This window comes from Sinohyriopsis cumingii, chromosome 14 (assembly GCF_028554795.1).
Source record: "Sinohyriopsis cumingii isolate HCF-2022 chromosome 14, ASM2855479v2, whole genome shotgun sequence".
Classification (NCBI taxonomy): domain Eukaryota; kingdom Metazoa; phylum Mollusca; class Bivalvia; order Unionida; family Unionidae; genus Sinohyriopsis; species Sinohyriopsis cumingii.
This window is the reverse complement of record NC_142974.1, coordinates 85,508,634-85,525,645: the sequence shown is the minus strand read 5'-3', so window position 1 is coordinate 85,525,645 and position 17,012 is coordinate 85,508,634. Positions and strand designations below refer to the sequence as shown.

General features: G+C 35.1%; 1 protein-coding gene across 2 annotated transcripts in view; it reads right to left on the bottom strand.

Moving 5' to 3' along the window:
• Positions 1–14,013, bottom strand: part of LOC149784292 (death domain-containing protein 1-like) — a 50,824-nt gene extending 36,811 nt beyond the window's left edge. For both annotated transcript variants that reach the window (XM_089932306.1, XM_089932307.1), the window contains exons 1-4: positions 13,992–14,013; positions 7,451–7,806; positions 5,579–5,611; positions 3,496–3,528 (exon numbers count right to left, since the gene is read on the bottom strand). In XM_089932306.1, the coding sequence (XP_089788432.1) occupies positions 3,496–3,528; positions 5,579–5,611; positions 7,451–7,748 (364 nt within the window). In that variant the 5' untranslated portion in view covers positions 7,749–7,806; positions 13,992–14,013. The remainder of the gene's footprint in view (positions 1–3,495; positions 3,529–5,578; positions 5,612–7,450; positions 7,807–13,991) is intronic.
• Between the last annotated feature and the right edge of the window lie 2,999 nt (positions 14,014–17,012).

Sequence of the window (17,012 nt, the reverse complement as noted above, 5' to 3'; positions counted from 1 at the left end):
ACCCAATACTCTAGAAAAGAAATAACAATCGATTTGCCAATGTGTGTATGTAGAGTAGTGTGAATATAAACACTGACTCTTTTGTGGTGTGAGTGTATGTGTTTGTGTGGATAGTAGATAATGATCATGTTTTTTGCTGTTTGACGTGCGTGGAGAGTAGATTTGGGGTTTGATTTGATTGCTTTGCGTATGTGAATAGTATATTGAAGTGATTAATAAAATTTTTAAATTAGTAATGGGTAATATTAAAAAGTGAGTGAGTGTTTATTTGAGGTCCGCGCGTTGTTTGGTCATGATCTAGGTAATATAACTTTTGTTTTAGGGGGATTCTTTCCTTCACGTCCGCGCTTTAATTATAAATTGAAAATCGCTTGGCAGTCTAGCTACCTTGTTCATTCGTTAACAAGACAATGAATACCAGAATAAGCAAACTTCTTGAACTCCAGATACATCTGGAATATGTCAGGCGCCTGTTAAATGAACTGGCAGCGGAGGCCATAGTAGAAGAGGGAAGAATAAAGAAGGAAGAGGAGGAGAGAAGACAGAGGGAAGAGGAGGAAAAGAAAATATGAGAGAGGATGGCTTACAAGATACCAGAGACAGAGGATTGGGGTGCTGAAGCCAATCATCCTCCCTCTGCGCTCTCAAGAAAAAAAGTAAAAGGAGACTGGGGAAGAAGATGTGTGTGTGGTGCCAGGCCTGGAAGGTGCCATCATTAACCAGGTGTCACTGGAGTTCAAAAACAAACAGCCCTTTTCAGGGCTACCCAATACTCTAGAAAAGAAATAGTAATCGATTTGCCAATGTGGGTATGTAGAGTAGTGTGAATATAAACACTTATTCTTTTTTCCGTGTGTGTGTGTGTGTGTGTGTGTGTGTGTGTGTTTGTAAGCGCTCACGGAGGTTTGTGTGGATAGTAGATTATTGGGTTTCATTATAATGCTTTGCGTGTGTGGATAGTAGATTTGGGGTTTGTTAATTGCTGGTTCACTTATGTGGATAGCATATTATATGAAATGAGAAAAGTAGGGGATGTTTTCCTTCACGTCCGCGCGTTTTAAGTGATAATCTAGGTAATATCAATTTTGTTTTAGGGGATGTTTTCCTTCACGTCCGCGCTTTTCGTATAAGAACCCACAGTATTCGTCGTTCAAACCATTCTACAACGAATAAAGACAAGGAAGATGGTGGCTGTAACAGAATTGTTTAACCAGTTGAAGGATATTTGGTATTGGATGGTGGATGGAGCCTATGCAGTGGAAAGGATTGAACGTGAATGGAAGCAAGAAGTTACCAGGGATTTTGTCAGAAGGCAAATGACAAACCTGAAATTAGCTATGGATCTGGTGAAAGAGATGATAGAAGAAGAAGTAAAAGGACTAAGAGGCTTTATAAATCCAGAGTATGTAAAGATTGGTCACTTGAAAGAAGCCATGGATAATGTGCTAGAAGTAAAGTGTTTTTTGGAAGACATAATGGAATGGACAGAGTGTTCATTCGTCACAAAATGCCTGGACCAGCTTAAGAAATCGGAAGAACTAATGAGAAAAGTAATGGAGGAAGAAGTAAAGAAAATTAAAGAGAGATGGAATAAGGAAAGAAAAGATCAGGAAAACAAAAAGAAACAGGCAGATTTTGAGAGGCTCAGTCAGAATTGGATCAAAGTCCAGGAAAAGTTTAGAGCCTTGGGCCATCCAGACTGGATGCCAGAGGAGAAAAAGAAGAAAGGAATAATGGAAAAAGTGAGGACTTGGTGGAAGAGGTGGAGGAGTTAGAAGAAGAAGAAGAAGAAACCCAAAGGCCCTTTTCAGGGCCACTCATACGCCTCGAAAAGAGATTGACTTTCAATTGCCTACCCTTTTTTATTTTTTATTTTTTAAAAAAATATAGAGACCCCTCCCTGTTTCAATTTTCGCCTGTTCCCTTTTCATAGACGCATCAGGTCGGGACCGTATTAAAATAGGGTCCCGACCCTGTTCCATTTTCAATTCCCCTTGAGGCTAGAGTGACCCATGATTTTTCCCATGTTCAATTCACCTTGACGCTGGAGTTGCCCATGATTTATTCCCATGTTAAATTTCCCTTGACGCTAGAGTTGCCCGGTGGGATCTGTACTGCTAATTCCCCTTGACGCTAGGGTGCCCCTATTCACTACTATTATGTAGTGTCTGATGGCTGTTGCCAGGGACGTTATGGCGACATGGATGTAAAGCCTCTAGCTTCATCAGGTCATAAACAGTGAGGTATGTGTAACACGATGACAGGCGGAGGATCTTTGGCGCGCTGCTGAGTGTGTGCGTGCCATGAATGCTGAGTAATCGCCCCTGATGATGAGGTGGGTATCAAAGACCGTCTGCGCCGTGTATTTTGTGATACGGTTATTCTTTGCGACGAGTAAAATGTGTGTCTTAGCATACGGTTGCATTGTTGGAGCACACGTCTATTCCGGATCCGGAATGTTGAGCCTATGCATTCACGTTGGTGATGAAAGATGTATCAGTAAAGGATCCTCATTAACTGCCCACTGCATGAATGTAAGAACATGGCGCATGTCTAGACCAAACGTGTCATGGTCCTGATGATGGAATGCAATTAAGTATTTTTCCACTTTTCACCTTCTTGACACCCCTACTCGTAGAACATGGTGTTTAGAACGACGCATGTTATCAAGTTAGATCTCCTCATTGATTATTATTGGGCTATCATGGTTATGTTTTTGGGACAAAAGTTTAATCAAATCATATCACAGAGCACGAAAGTTTGAATATTTCTGTGTAAAATTATTTGCATACTCATTGTTACGACAAAAGATTTTATCTTGTCGATATTCTAGTATTTCCTGGATAATGAAACCTACGGCGGTATGTTATTGTGATGACGTTATGAGTGTGTAAATTTCTTGTTAATGTCAATCAAACTTCGTAATGTGCGGAAACATCAGTGATGGCAAGGAATTCAATATTTAGAGAAGAGTATATGTTTTATATGGAAAAAAAGACAACTTAATTTTTTAACTTAGTAGGAAAAGTCAGTGTTAACATATAAGTATTTACATACGCATGGCATTTTTTTTTTAAATTCAGGGAGACGTAGAATAAATAATTTATAGCGAAACATGTTGAATTTCATCGCGTTAGACCTGTACATTTTTATATAACGTCATTTATAATGCTTAAACTGCATTTCTTCTAAAAGCGCGCTTGTGGCAAATTCAAACATAGCTGTGAATCACAAGATTTTAAATACCCTTTTCCTCCATTTATACCGTGGCTAATAATGCAACTGAGACCGCAGATTCTGTAATTCATATATGTATATCTTTCAAATCATTTGTATTTTGTTTGGTCGGTTTCTTATTATTTGTTCACATCCTCCTGTGCGTATTCGCTTTTTTACCTTCCTTTGTCACATCAGCTTTTACTGGCAATTTCTATTTCAGTGTCTGTTTGTAATTTACAAACATTTACCCCTGCCCTTAAGTGAAATCATACACACCTGATGGATCGCTTTCAATTTGTATCCGTGCTCCTGTAAAATAAAGATTGGTTGTATCTGTACAATATTCTATTTCTGCTTTCAGCGGGCAGATGAACACTGGATGTTCAAATATTCAGGTTTAATTTATCGTTCGTTTTATAAAAGCATCTTTAGAACCACATTTGCATTCTAGTCATTTATATAAGTCTTTTACTAAGAGTTTTAAATTAGATATAATATTCGACTATATTGCGCATTAACCGGTCATTTTGCATCAATGAAGAACTGTAAATAAAATCTAAAACCATTTTAATAACAGCACTGTACAAGTTTTGAACCCTTTAAAATAGTTGGAATGCAGAATATGTTTTTTTTCTGCAATCTAAAACTTCATTAATGTGCATGACTTTTGAAAAAATATAAGATATTAAAATCATGGACTGATGCATGCGTATTACACGCATACACTGAGGCTCCGATAATGAAGTTAAATACTTTCCAATTTGTAAGTTTGGGCCTGTCACTATTATATATGAACAAAATGTTTTACGACGAAATCATTACTCTAGAACTAAAAATTTAGTACCTTTAAATTTAGATACACAGCTTTCTCGTAAGATCATGGAATACAAGTTTTTAATATACATTTTAATAAACAATAAACTGTACGTCTCAAATTGTAAGGATCATTTAAAACGAAACACATGCATTATTTATGAGACAAGTTGTTTAGGTATGTCTTGTTATCGTAATTCATGACGTAAATTAGTAATTCTTTGAAACTAAAGAGAGCAGGGGAATCGATACTTGATTTATCTTATTGTGTTTGTTTCTTTTATTCACTTTAACTTGTAATGAGAACGTCGAAGTCTTCTGATTGTGAGATAGGTTGGACTTTTATGAGTTGAGGATTCAGTATATTTTATTGAACTAATGGATGTCAGTAATGCTACGGAAAATCCAAGTTTACAATACGTGTGTGTTGAAATTCTTCTGGAAACTTGAATGGTACAAACAAATGATAATGTAATATAATCATTGATGTTTGTCGTTATATATGTATATAATATTATAAAATTGCTCTACATATATGAGATGTATAGTTACCTTTGTGGTCATCATTATAAATTCTTCCAATGTTCTGCTATGCCTTTGTTTCAAATGCTCTAGCACTTTCAACTATATTTAGTTTCTTATCGTCCGCATATCTCTTTAATTTTTTTAAAACAACCTTAAGTCAATTTGAACATTGGTGAAAATAAATCTTACTATTCGATTTGAATCATGCATACCAAAGTTAACACCCGTACCATTCACATGTGCCTGACAGAAACCCATGCTCTTTAATTTGTTAATAATAATACAAATGAATTAGTTAATTGTTATTTGTTTTAGGACTTAAGAGGTTTTGAAGATGAAGATTAAGTAGTAAAAAATGAAACGCACTGATTGTATTGCCATACGCAATTATATAATAGATTAACCCAATTTTAAAATCACGTATTTTAAACTGCATTTCTTTTGTAAATACAGGTAATAATTTAAAACGAAGTCCTTTTTCCACCTGATACTAGCAACGGCGTGTTTCTTTGCCACTGTATTTAATGTTCACATATTTAACAACATATTTTGATATTCAAGGCCCACTCCGGTGATATAATGTTTGGTGCGTCCGCCTCGGATGCAGGAGGTCGCGGGTTCGAAACCCAGCCGAGTCATAACAAAGACTAATATAAATGGTACTAACAGGTGCCTAGCTGGGCGCTCAGTCTTAAGAATTAGTGTTAGGACTTGTCAGAATAATATGACTGGGTGGGACATCATGCTATATGTCTGCGGCATGATGCCCCAGTGCCATGCATCACTATGAACTGTCTCTCTGCGGATATAGTAACAATATGATTGACAAATTGTTACAAGTACTTTAAATATCCAATTCAGTCAGTTAGATAGTTATATTCCAAGACACCTTCTTGTCAGATCAGTATTATCTGAGTTAATTCAGTTCATGTGCATCGCAAAGCATGTTGCTGCATTTCATTTATAAATAATTTCAATCTTCAAATGAAGTCAGTAAATCTTTGAATTGAATCATACATACCCAAGTTAGAACTTGTACTTTTCATCTGTGCCCCTGAAAAAAGAAAAATGTTTAATCATTTTATAACTGTGTCATAAATACACAAGTAGCATTTAAAAGTTATAAGGTGCATATTGTGATAGCTCAGAAAAGATATTTTGAATCATATCATTCAGTTACGAATAGAAAATTAAAAACTTCAAATGCATTTAGAAAATTAAAATTTGACGTTTAAGAAAAAAAGAAAATGAAAGAACGCACCATTTCGCGCCAGCTCAGTATTCATTTCGCTATCAATCCATCCATGAACATGAAACAAGAGTCACGAGTAGTACATTGAACAGTTGGTTAAAGAACAGAATGAAAGTAAAACAAACCAAATAATTTTTTATCTGCAGCATACATCAGCCGATCAACCGGATGCATTGCAATAACTTTATCCTAGCGGACCATTCCGCTGGAAATGCAAAATGATGCGCTTGTTTGTAAAAATAAGAACCAATATAAATTTATATTTAAACATAGCAAATACAAATCATTATCGGCCATTTTGTAATAATTCAGACTAATATGTGTCAGGCACGCTCTAAGCTTAAAAATGTCTAAGAGTCATAAAGCCAATAGGATAATCTTTGCTAAAGAACTGATTACCTGTTAATGCTGACTGATTCTTTTGATCACTAACTCAATGTGTGACACTTTCGGGAATACGAAAAAGGAAAGCTATTTTAACAAGCTAACTGCAGAAAAATTATTAGCAGATATTAAACAAACCCTTATTCCACAAATTATAAAGATCGCATAAAGTTTTTATACATTCGTTGTATCAATTGTAAAATATGCCCGATAATTATCTAGCCAATTTTGAAAGATTAGTGCGAAATTAATATGGGAAATTCCCGGTGTAGAACGAAGCGTGCATTGCTTGTTGACATTATTTATTTATTCATACGGTCTATAGCAACTATTTGTCGGAATGACAGTTTTTTTTCTCAGTATTGTGGAACAAGTGAAAGTAAATATATCGACGGCAAAAAAGTGTCCTCACAACAGCGGTAATTATAAAAACAATATTAGTGCATGTTTCACTTGCTACACTAAAGGTAGGTGCAAATGCTCGATTTATTAAAAAGAATGAATCAGACAGGCCGTTTTGATTGATACATGTTATGTAGACGAACATAAGTATTCATGAAAAACTTGTATAAACACAAGTGGTTCATTGTAAAAATAAAAATGAAATTTATCGATAATCTAAAAGATTGCCATGGTTAGCTGTATTACTTCAGAGCGATCCTGATGATCAGTTATTGTGAAAGTAATTGGGCTAACGTGCCTTCTCTGGGACAAACCACGGTAGCCATTGAGGTCTTATCCAATAGCAGGGTTTAGTATAATAACTTCTGGTGGAGAATCCGGCACACATATTAGTAAAACACGGCGGTTCCTTGATAATCTAGAAAACCGCAAAACGAGTTATCCATGTCTTTAAACCTCATTGCTTATTCAATTACCTGAAACATGTTACACATGAAACCGTTGGTGGTGTTTGAAGAGTTCAGCAATGTTCAAGATTTGTGCTTCTTGCTTTCTCAGAAAATCAGACATATATAATTGAATCTTTATACCAACATGTCTTAATTACTAACGGAAAAGTAACCTATACGTCCTATAATATGCACTTTAACATGGTGACTTGACATTTATAAATGCAATGTGAAATTAGTACATACCAAACACTAAAGCTGCAATTATTCGAAACTACTGAATGTATGGTGACATGAGGGGCGTATTTATAGCATTTATAAGCGCGATGTTTCTTTTTCTTTTGAAGGTTAATATATATAACGTACAAACTTTTACCTACAGATAGATAAGTTAATGTAAGGATACCTTTTCGTCCAATTGTATCAGACGTTTGAAGGTTATTCAGCACTTTCTTCACATGTTCTTGCACTTTCTCTGTCGCCTTCCCCAGAACCAATTGTAGCGAGTCCAACTTTTCCATAATTGCTTCCTCATACTTGCTGACGTCCTGGACCGTGGCTACAGCAATGTTAATACCACGCGTAGCAGTCTCTACATACATGTCTAGGCCTTTTGAATCGACATAGTCTGTGGGAGGGCCAGGCAAAGCCTCCACGATCGCTTTTCCTTTATCAAGACGGGTCAGCGCTTCAATGTCCATCATGTCTTATTGAGGTTTTTACAATCTCAAGCGTTTGCGTTCTCCCATTATAGTTCAATACCTAAAGTTCAATAAGAATGAAAACTTTAATTGTGTGTTCTTTTATGAATTTACTTATTTGTTTAAAAATTAAAAAAAAAGTAATGTAGGACAGAAGAAACATCACGTATTTTGAACCGATACAGCTTTAATGTTCAAGAGACCAAACGAAGAAAAGCTCAAAAAAGTGAAATGCTTTCATCAGCGATAAAGCGTTCCACAATCTTCTTTTACCGGGAACATTGGCTATATGCATTTTCTGACAAACATCTAGAAAACGTTTGTTTGCCAAGGAACTGCAATATATTAGTATCATAATAACATTTTCAGACTTGTTGGATAATTGCGGTTCCAGATCCATCTTCTATATAATCCTTGACCTTTCCCCGTTGAGAAGCAATGCGCACGCGTGGGTCTGTTATTGCAGCCTGCGCAAGATCCCAACTGAATCTTTATTGACCACTGTCGAAGTAAAAATGGAATTAAATTATTACTGTTGGAAGTACTAATCAATAATTTGAGACATAGGAATTACCATACCAAGAAGTCAATGTTCTGGAACTGTGTATGCGATTTATAAAATTAATTAGGCGTTTTGGACCATGCATATGACACGCGCACTGTACAATTCTCATGTATTTAGGTGACATACTTGTTTTCGGAAATGTTATTATATTGAAGAATTATGTAATGGAAACGCAAGGACAGTTGATGAAGCTATTACGATAGGCTAGCAAACCATTCTGCGTGGACAGTGGCTACGAGCAACGGTCTTGGACTACAAGTAAAAACATAAAACGCAAAATATGAATGCAACACACTAAAGAAACTTCAATAATGAACATAATTGCATGAAAAGCATGTTGAATTTAAGAGTGTATACACCAAAAATAAAAAGACTACGCCAAAGAGTCGGCAGACGAAGATTTTACATAGCACTTGGATAATACTACGATGACGTAGAAACTATACTGTAGCTTATGAATTCGCCTGGTACGGACAGTGAGAAACCATACTCTAGTGACGACGTTGAAATTCTGCCTCTTTAGTTACATCAAGTTTTGACATAGCCTGGAACTTAAGCAATACAATTGTACTTAATCTTGCAAATTATCCAAGTAAAGACATCAACTAGATTACCTTCAGCATACTTAATGGTATCATCGATCGTACAGGCAACACTATCAGGCTTGCCTTGAATGCTTGTTGTAACGTGGTCATATTTTCTGTGCATTTCCGTTTCCAGAAATGACAATTATTTCGCTTCAATAGATTTACCAAGGTCAACAAATCACTAAATATTAAGTTTATACCAAGAAAGATTTGATCCTTCTTAAATCAGCCGTGGTCTCTCCTATGAAATGTTTCGTCAAATATTAGAAAAAATCCAAAGCGAGCCTTTTGAAAAATTGTGTCGCCAAGCAGATCGTATAATGCTATAACAAAGACTTATATTCCATACATTTGCGGTGTCAAATAGCGAACAGGTAGCTTGCTACGGGCAAAATCTTCCTTCTTTCTTTCATATATCCATCAGGACTGTATCGGAACCGGTCGATGTTTCTGATGCAGATGTCAGTGTCTAAAACAACTTTTTGCCACTATCTCGATGTAAGTTCTGATGAAGGTTCCCAATAATGTTCCCTATAAGACATGCACCATCACTTAATCTCTCTGCTTGCCAAGCTTTCTTCTAGCTATGTCTTTTAGCAATGCAAATGGACATATACCAAGAACTGTGATTAATTCAGAGCCACCTGATGTGGTTGGCATGATCGATTACCATTCATCTCTCTACTATTTCAGCTTATGTGATCTCACAAAATTTAGATACATTATTACACTATAATCTCTCTTCAAATCAAGGATATGAACTATGGTGTAAATTATAGGCCTATCACGAAGTTCAGAAACAATTCGAAATCTTACTTAACTGGTCAGTTTCAGGGGCGACTAGAAGTATATTTCCTACGTTTGCCATATCAGAAGTTAGAATCCGAATGTGACTTGTCAGGCCACTACAGACTTCAGATCATATATGGGGTTTACGCTGCTAAACTTGTTGTTGGGAATATTACAAGTGGTATTGCGTACAAGGGGAGTTAACTTTTGTGTGCAAACGACTTGAAGTAGCACATTTGTGCAATCGAAGAGAGGTAACTCCTGTGTGTTTAGAATGCAAGCAAGGGTATTAATTCATTTTAGTCTAAACAAGAATATTGGCAGGTGCTACGTCTAGAGACTTTAACTTTAACAACACTATTATGTAAATGCAAAACAAGCACTAAAGTTTTCCTAGAATATAAAATACGTTAAATAAAATCTAAAATAAAACAATGTGAGAGAATTAAAAATAACTTAAGGTGAATACATTCCTAATATGTAATCCCATTAATCTTAAATTTACTATCAATTTCTCACTATTACGAAAACTGTTCCAATTTATTCCGAATGAAGCTTCTAAAGTGCTTATGTGCTACTGTAAAACTGAATTTTACAGTTCTTAACCCAAATGTTTTTTACTTCAATGAAATCTGGTGAACGAAGAAAACTGACTGAAGTCCTTGAATGATTAACATAATCTAATGTAACAAGTCAAATGTTTAAGTCCTTGAATATAATTGTATAATCCGAAAGTACTGACTGTTTAAATCAATGACTATCTACTCGCTATATCCAATGAATATATACTTGTAAATATCAATTTAACTCTTAATCAATCTTACGAATACTAGTATAACTGAAGAATGAACTTAATGGGACGTATGGTCATTTTATATGTCCATTTTCATTTTAAATCAACGATCTCTGAGTCACAATAACTGCAAGAATAATTTGAGCCGTATTATTTTCTTTTACAGTTGCGCGGTCGTCAACATAAACAGTCCTTTTTTGACCTTCAGCTCGAACTGAAAAAAAAAATACTTTTGCGCGCGTGATAGTTCTCCAAAGGGCAAATGCACTTTGAAAGACACTCTTTATTTACGTGACCCCTTTCAAACTCGCGTATCATAATTGACCTGCCTAGCTGTTGATTTCACCATAGCGATCGACCTTGATCTGAATAAAAGTTACACATACTTGTATTGTAGTAATAACAATTGAATTCGAGTATCAATGGACTTAAAATAAATTATATTATTAATTCAAAAGACTTCAAATAGTTCCGTAATACGGGTAGTCGAGTTAAAGAAGGGATATGGAGTTCACCTTAAGCCTTTTGAAGAGTTACTCTGAGCCTTTTTCTCATAACATAGGCATGTGGACCACATTCGATTCCCAGCTAAGGTCATGATAACGCGCGCGACTCATGACGATAACAATTCATGTCTGCTCATTCATGTTATACCATTAGCAGTTTTAAAGAGGAAATTATTTTCTTAACAACTGCAAACACTCCATGTTTACTAAATAAGTTTCTTTTTCTCAATCATGTTTTAAAGTCTTTAGAATATTATGTTCATTCTTGAGCGGACAATTTAATTTCTCTATATGTCATTCGATGGTTTGCCAAAACAACTAATTTCCTTGAAAAAGGAAAAAGTAGAAATAAAATTAAAAGATAATAGCAAGCACACTTCGCCAAATGTAAAAATGAAAACTAATAGGGAAATTATATATATATATATATATATATATATATATATATATATATATATATATATATATATATATATAAGCTGACATGCAACAGCACATAAACTGGTGCGAAACCAGCTCAAGCGCTTTAAGAATCAACCACTTCCTTTTTCAATGGTAGAAAGCCACAATAGAGAATTATACAACTGGCTACATAGCAAAACACAAAAGCACGAGTACTATACAAAGTCTACATTGTGTTTGCTGTAGGCAAGTGCAATTAAATACAAACTAGGAGGCTGAGTAATGTTGAGTGTTGTTACTATTTAGTGCTAACAAGGCAGCAGTGTAGCAATGACTAGTACAAGTGACCACATTCGTTTTCTTTAGCACATCAGCGCTGTCTGCAAACTTTTCCCTCCCGGATATAATATTTCTATCATGAATGTTATATTTTGATGAGCTGCATGTTTGTTAAAAGTTGTACAAAGTTATGTTCTAAAGCAATATGTAACATTGTTTAAATAGGAATATATCATAGCTTAAAAACGCTTTTAAATAAATTTATAAATGCGGTTTTCATACAGTTTTCCATAAAAATGATCGTTCTAACCACGTATTTGAGAAAGAGAAAAAGTTGTACTAAAATGTGATTTTCGTCACCTGTAAGTCCCTTGTTACCTATGCACTGACAAATGCCCGTTTTGTTTCTTCGTGGTTGAACTCGCTGGGTCTGAGTATACGGAGCCATCGAATCCAATACACTTTTCTATTTCATATTATTTATCTGTGCTCCATTCTGAGTTAAGGGCGATGCCAATAATGACTATTCAATGAAGGTGTGGCCTGGAGAAAAGACATATTTCATAACTGAGCTCCTTTCCGCGTTATTGCTTTTCCAGTCTGATTAATTCTAATGTTTAATTTCTTCGTTTCTCCAGCATATTGTGTGATGCATACCTTGCATATGATGAGGCAGATCACGTACAACACAGAATGTTTTGCTCTGTTGTTTGATAGTATTTTCTGTAACATCTGTTATTTTCAGGGCTAACACGATCATGTTTCGTCCAATGCTTTCGGAAAGAGTATTATTTGTCGTGTTGTTTGTAACTCTGTTTCTATTTATATCTAGCTGAAGACTCGTCAGCATGTTTGTAATTTTTTTAATTATATTTCTCTGAGGGTAACTTGTACATGCTTTTGATTTTGATTCTATGATCTGAAAAGCCCATACAAGTCAACTTGTAACTGCGTGAACAGTTTAATCAATTAAATTAACCTTAAATCGATATTTCCTGCAGTTCAAAGAAAAATGTTTGAAAACATTCACTATTAATTAATTATGTCATATGAGGTTCACTACCCGCTTGAAATGGTCCACATTAAAAGGATCGTATCGTCATGGTTTCTATTACAAAGACGGATTATGCAAGACTACTGACTCTGTTCTTTATCAAAATTGTTTTTCTGACCATGCTCGTTCTTTTGAGATCCTGACTCAAACGGTACGTATACAGATTTCGCGATTTTCATTCTAGAAATGCTGATCCTCTTCCTTACAGGCGACACAAAAACTACTGACAGTCTCAAAATCAGTTTAGTAACCCCGTTAAAAGTAATGGTAAAAACATACACAGGAGGTTCTCAGAAGTTCATGGAATACAATATTTATACGTTGCCAACGCTTTACAGCTTTCTACACGATGCATCACTTGCATTTTGTCAGTTTCAAAAAGTATAACTGAAGTTGAATACAATGTTTTTTTGCTTACTTGTGCGCTATGATACCTATTATGGTTCATAACATAGATCCCATGAAATGTATCTATGAACATAAATCAATCGATACGTCGTCTATCACAATGTCAATCAATCATTGAATCAGTCTTCATATTTAGCTTGGTCTCCTTGTAAATTCTATATCTTGTTGGCTCAAATACATCAGAAAATAATGACATTTATTGGCCAATGTCCAGAAGAAGTTGAACAGAGTGATACAATAACAATAAGAAATAAACTATTCCGTTGCGGTTAAGTAGTTAAGTAGCCTGACGTTCTTGATGTAGATGTTGTTTTGACGTCAAGGTATTCCGTATTCTTATCAGACTGACGTCTATATTGTTATTTTGATATCACGGATGATCGTTTGTCCCCTACAGTCTAACGTATATAATTAAAACAACGCAGCTTGGCTATAAACGCATTAGTAAATCGTTAAGAAAAAACAAATGGATGTTAATTTCATCGATAATATCATGGCTTGAGAAGGTATGAAGGTATGATTAATTGAAAGTGAGATAATTTATATAACGAAATATATAACATTTAACCATTATAATAGAGCCACTACGTCAATGCCTTACACTAGATCTACTTTCAATTCGTTTAAATCTAGCAGAGCATAATTGACAGAACGTAGCTCTAGTGTGTGCATCATGAAGTTCGATGTTGAAAAGTAATACCTCAGCGCATTCTTTTAGACTTGCGATGAGACTGAATTTGAATTGTAAATACATATATGCATTACATACATACATACATACATACATACATACATACATACATACATACATACATACATAGAGACAGACAGAGAGACAGACAGAGATGTACTATGACTCCTACCTGCAAAGTCGCCGACACTTCGCACACTAAACCCACGACAGGTATACCAAGAAACATGATTAGCTGATCAGGCAAGAAAGACAAAGCATCTATTATACGCGTTATTATATACCGTTATTATATTCCGTTATACCGTTATTATATTCCGTTATGCAGACTGATTCTCTCGCACACAAAGTGTGGGTATTTACCGGTCGTAATTGAAATATCGGTAATTGTTATTATTACATTTGATCAAGATATGTGACCATTATAAAAACAACTTACAAATCATAGATAAATAATTTTATGTGCACAGTATACTTGAAACACAGATCTCATGCATTGCATTGTTATAAGGAGAATATTGTTAATCAGGAAAATAATTGAAGTTGTGTTGGTCTAGTCCTTAGTGTTTTATATTGGGAATCTTTAACATCGTATTTGAAATTATGCCTTTTATAAATTCTAATCTGTATTGACGTGGTTTTCGATGTGATCTCTGTACGGGATTCTTTAAAATCATGGTTGAAATTAAGTATTTGTTAACTAGAATGTAAGAAGAGGAGAAACCATAACTTGCAATATATTGTTTCTTTGAGTAACAATGATTCCTGCACAGTAACATGCTATCTACATCACATAACAAGACTAATCTTTGGACACCATATGAGCTTGGGGTAGTGTAGAAAACGTCTGATCACGCAGTCAATAAGTAAATCTCAACTTCTCTATGACTTTTTAGAAAACAACACGGTTCCGTAGAATATCAAGATTTCCTCATCACATATCTGGACCAAGCGTTGTGGCCAACTTTCACTTTAATGTGGAATATGATCATTTATTTAGGACTCAATAAGTTAAAGATCAAGGTCACTTTTGTACCAAGTAGCAAGATCAGTACCTAACATTGCACCGTCGCTAACGTCTGTTGACGGCTTGCACGTAGGGTCTGAACATTCCTATTGGTTATGTGGCCAACACATTAAAGGTCACGATCGCTTTGTGCCAAAGATGGCACTGAATTTTACATCATAACTTAAGTTCAAAGGTTTGCAAGTTCTGCATAGAAGACACCTATTGATTTAGGGTCCAAAGGTGAAAGGCTTAAACAAACATTATTTTTATAAAGACCTTTTTCCTGTGAAACAATTTCCTTGAGGATAAAATTTTGATGCCTGGCTCTTAGTGGAATACAAACAAGAACAACGTGTACTCTGATGTCACGTAGCCAAAGTTCACAATTATGGTAAGTCTAGTATGAACATGATGGTTTCTCCATTAAAACTTCATTTCAAAATAGCATACTTAGGCCGAAGTTAGTTATACATATTGCTCAATAATCACGCCTTTCGAGCGCCATCATACAGTACAGTTTAAAAGGGGCGTTCGCATATGCAGCTGTTTCGGAAAGTCCTAATCAGTTTCTGTGGTTAGTTGAAATGTGTACAGGTTCTCGTTTTATGTCATATGCAGAATTTGCCTTTCCTATTAAAGTGTCAGTGAAATGTATATTTATAAGCATACGCTCTAGGTCTCATAAGGTGCAAGGAAACATAATGAAATATCCTTCGAAGATTTCGATTCCTTGGCTGGTGTTCTTTGAAAGTTGTAGCATGTAATCACTAAATGTTATCTATTTGCTTGGACTGCAGTGAGTTTTGCCGACCCTTAATACATATACTGCGCATCTCAAACTACGTATACATAATCAAATCAAAAAAAAAAAAAAAAACGTTACTAGTGCAATCACCTATAGCTGCATAGATAGATATCGACATAATCTGCCATATGTGCTGTTCCATTTAGGAAAAAGGTATATTTGTATCGGGAGTTTGGCTGGCTTGTATAGTTCGAAACATTGCTATTCCCGTTGGTCATGGAATAAATGTGCATGGAAATAACAGAAGAAGAAATAGAAAGTCAGAGAACCATTTCGGAATTTTGTCAGAAAATTATCTCCAATTAAAGATTTTTATGAGACATGTTGTCATTGGTTTAGCGAAATACACAATTGTACTGCTTGTTTGGTTATTTGAATTAGATGAATCGACCATGCCACTCTACGCAATCATTCTCGAACACCAAACTGCATATAAACATAGATCCAAAAAAGGCCCACTCAGCTCTTCGACAAGTTCGACAAGCATCGAGACGAAGAACTAAACAAAATCCACACAAAATGCAAATGTGCTGTATGCTATATAATCACCTCTTTAACATGCTATATTACACCGTAGAGATCATTAAGCTCGGTTTTCGTCCAGCTCATTTTAAATAAAACAAATGAAATAGGTTGCTCGTTTATAAAATCTTAATCGTAACTCCATTGTATATGATTGTGATAACAGTGAGAAACATATTTTCTGATTTTGCACCCGTTAGGGTCTTTGGTGTCTATTAGACTAACATATCCATGTCAGTATATTCTACTGACAGGAATCTCAAGAGCAAACGTTTTGGTTATTTCTACACTAATCTTTCAAAGCGTTAATAATATGATCTCATGTCATATAGCTCGTATGCTTCAAAACAAAACCACGCAAAACCATATATATATATATATATATATATATATATATATATATATATATATATATATATATATATATGTACGCAGCTGTCATGCATATATATGCATGCATGCATGCATACGGTTGCAAAACAAAATCCTCGTGATCTTCTAAAATTTAATGTGATATTCAAGATAACCATATCTTTATAAACTGGACGATTGAAATAGCTGACAAAATGTTAGCTGATGGTGAAACGATTACGTCTTTTCCTGAGGGCATTGCCAGCGGCTGATCAAGTAAAGTGCTGTCCCCGATTTATCATTTAACACACTAAACAAATGTCCTGTCTACGAACACAACCCAAATCAACATATACCATTTTGGTACTAAGAAAATTCTTGTTAACATATAATTCATCTAACGAGTGTATTGTGATTTAGATTTTTAACGTAGTTTTTAACAATTTTTGTCATATCGCTGACAGTTTTTAGTGATGTCTAGCACATGTAGCATGATGTCTAACACA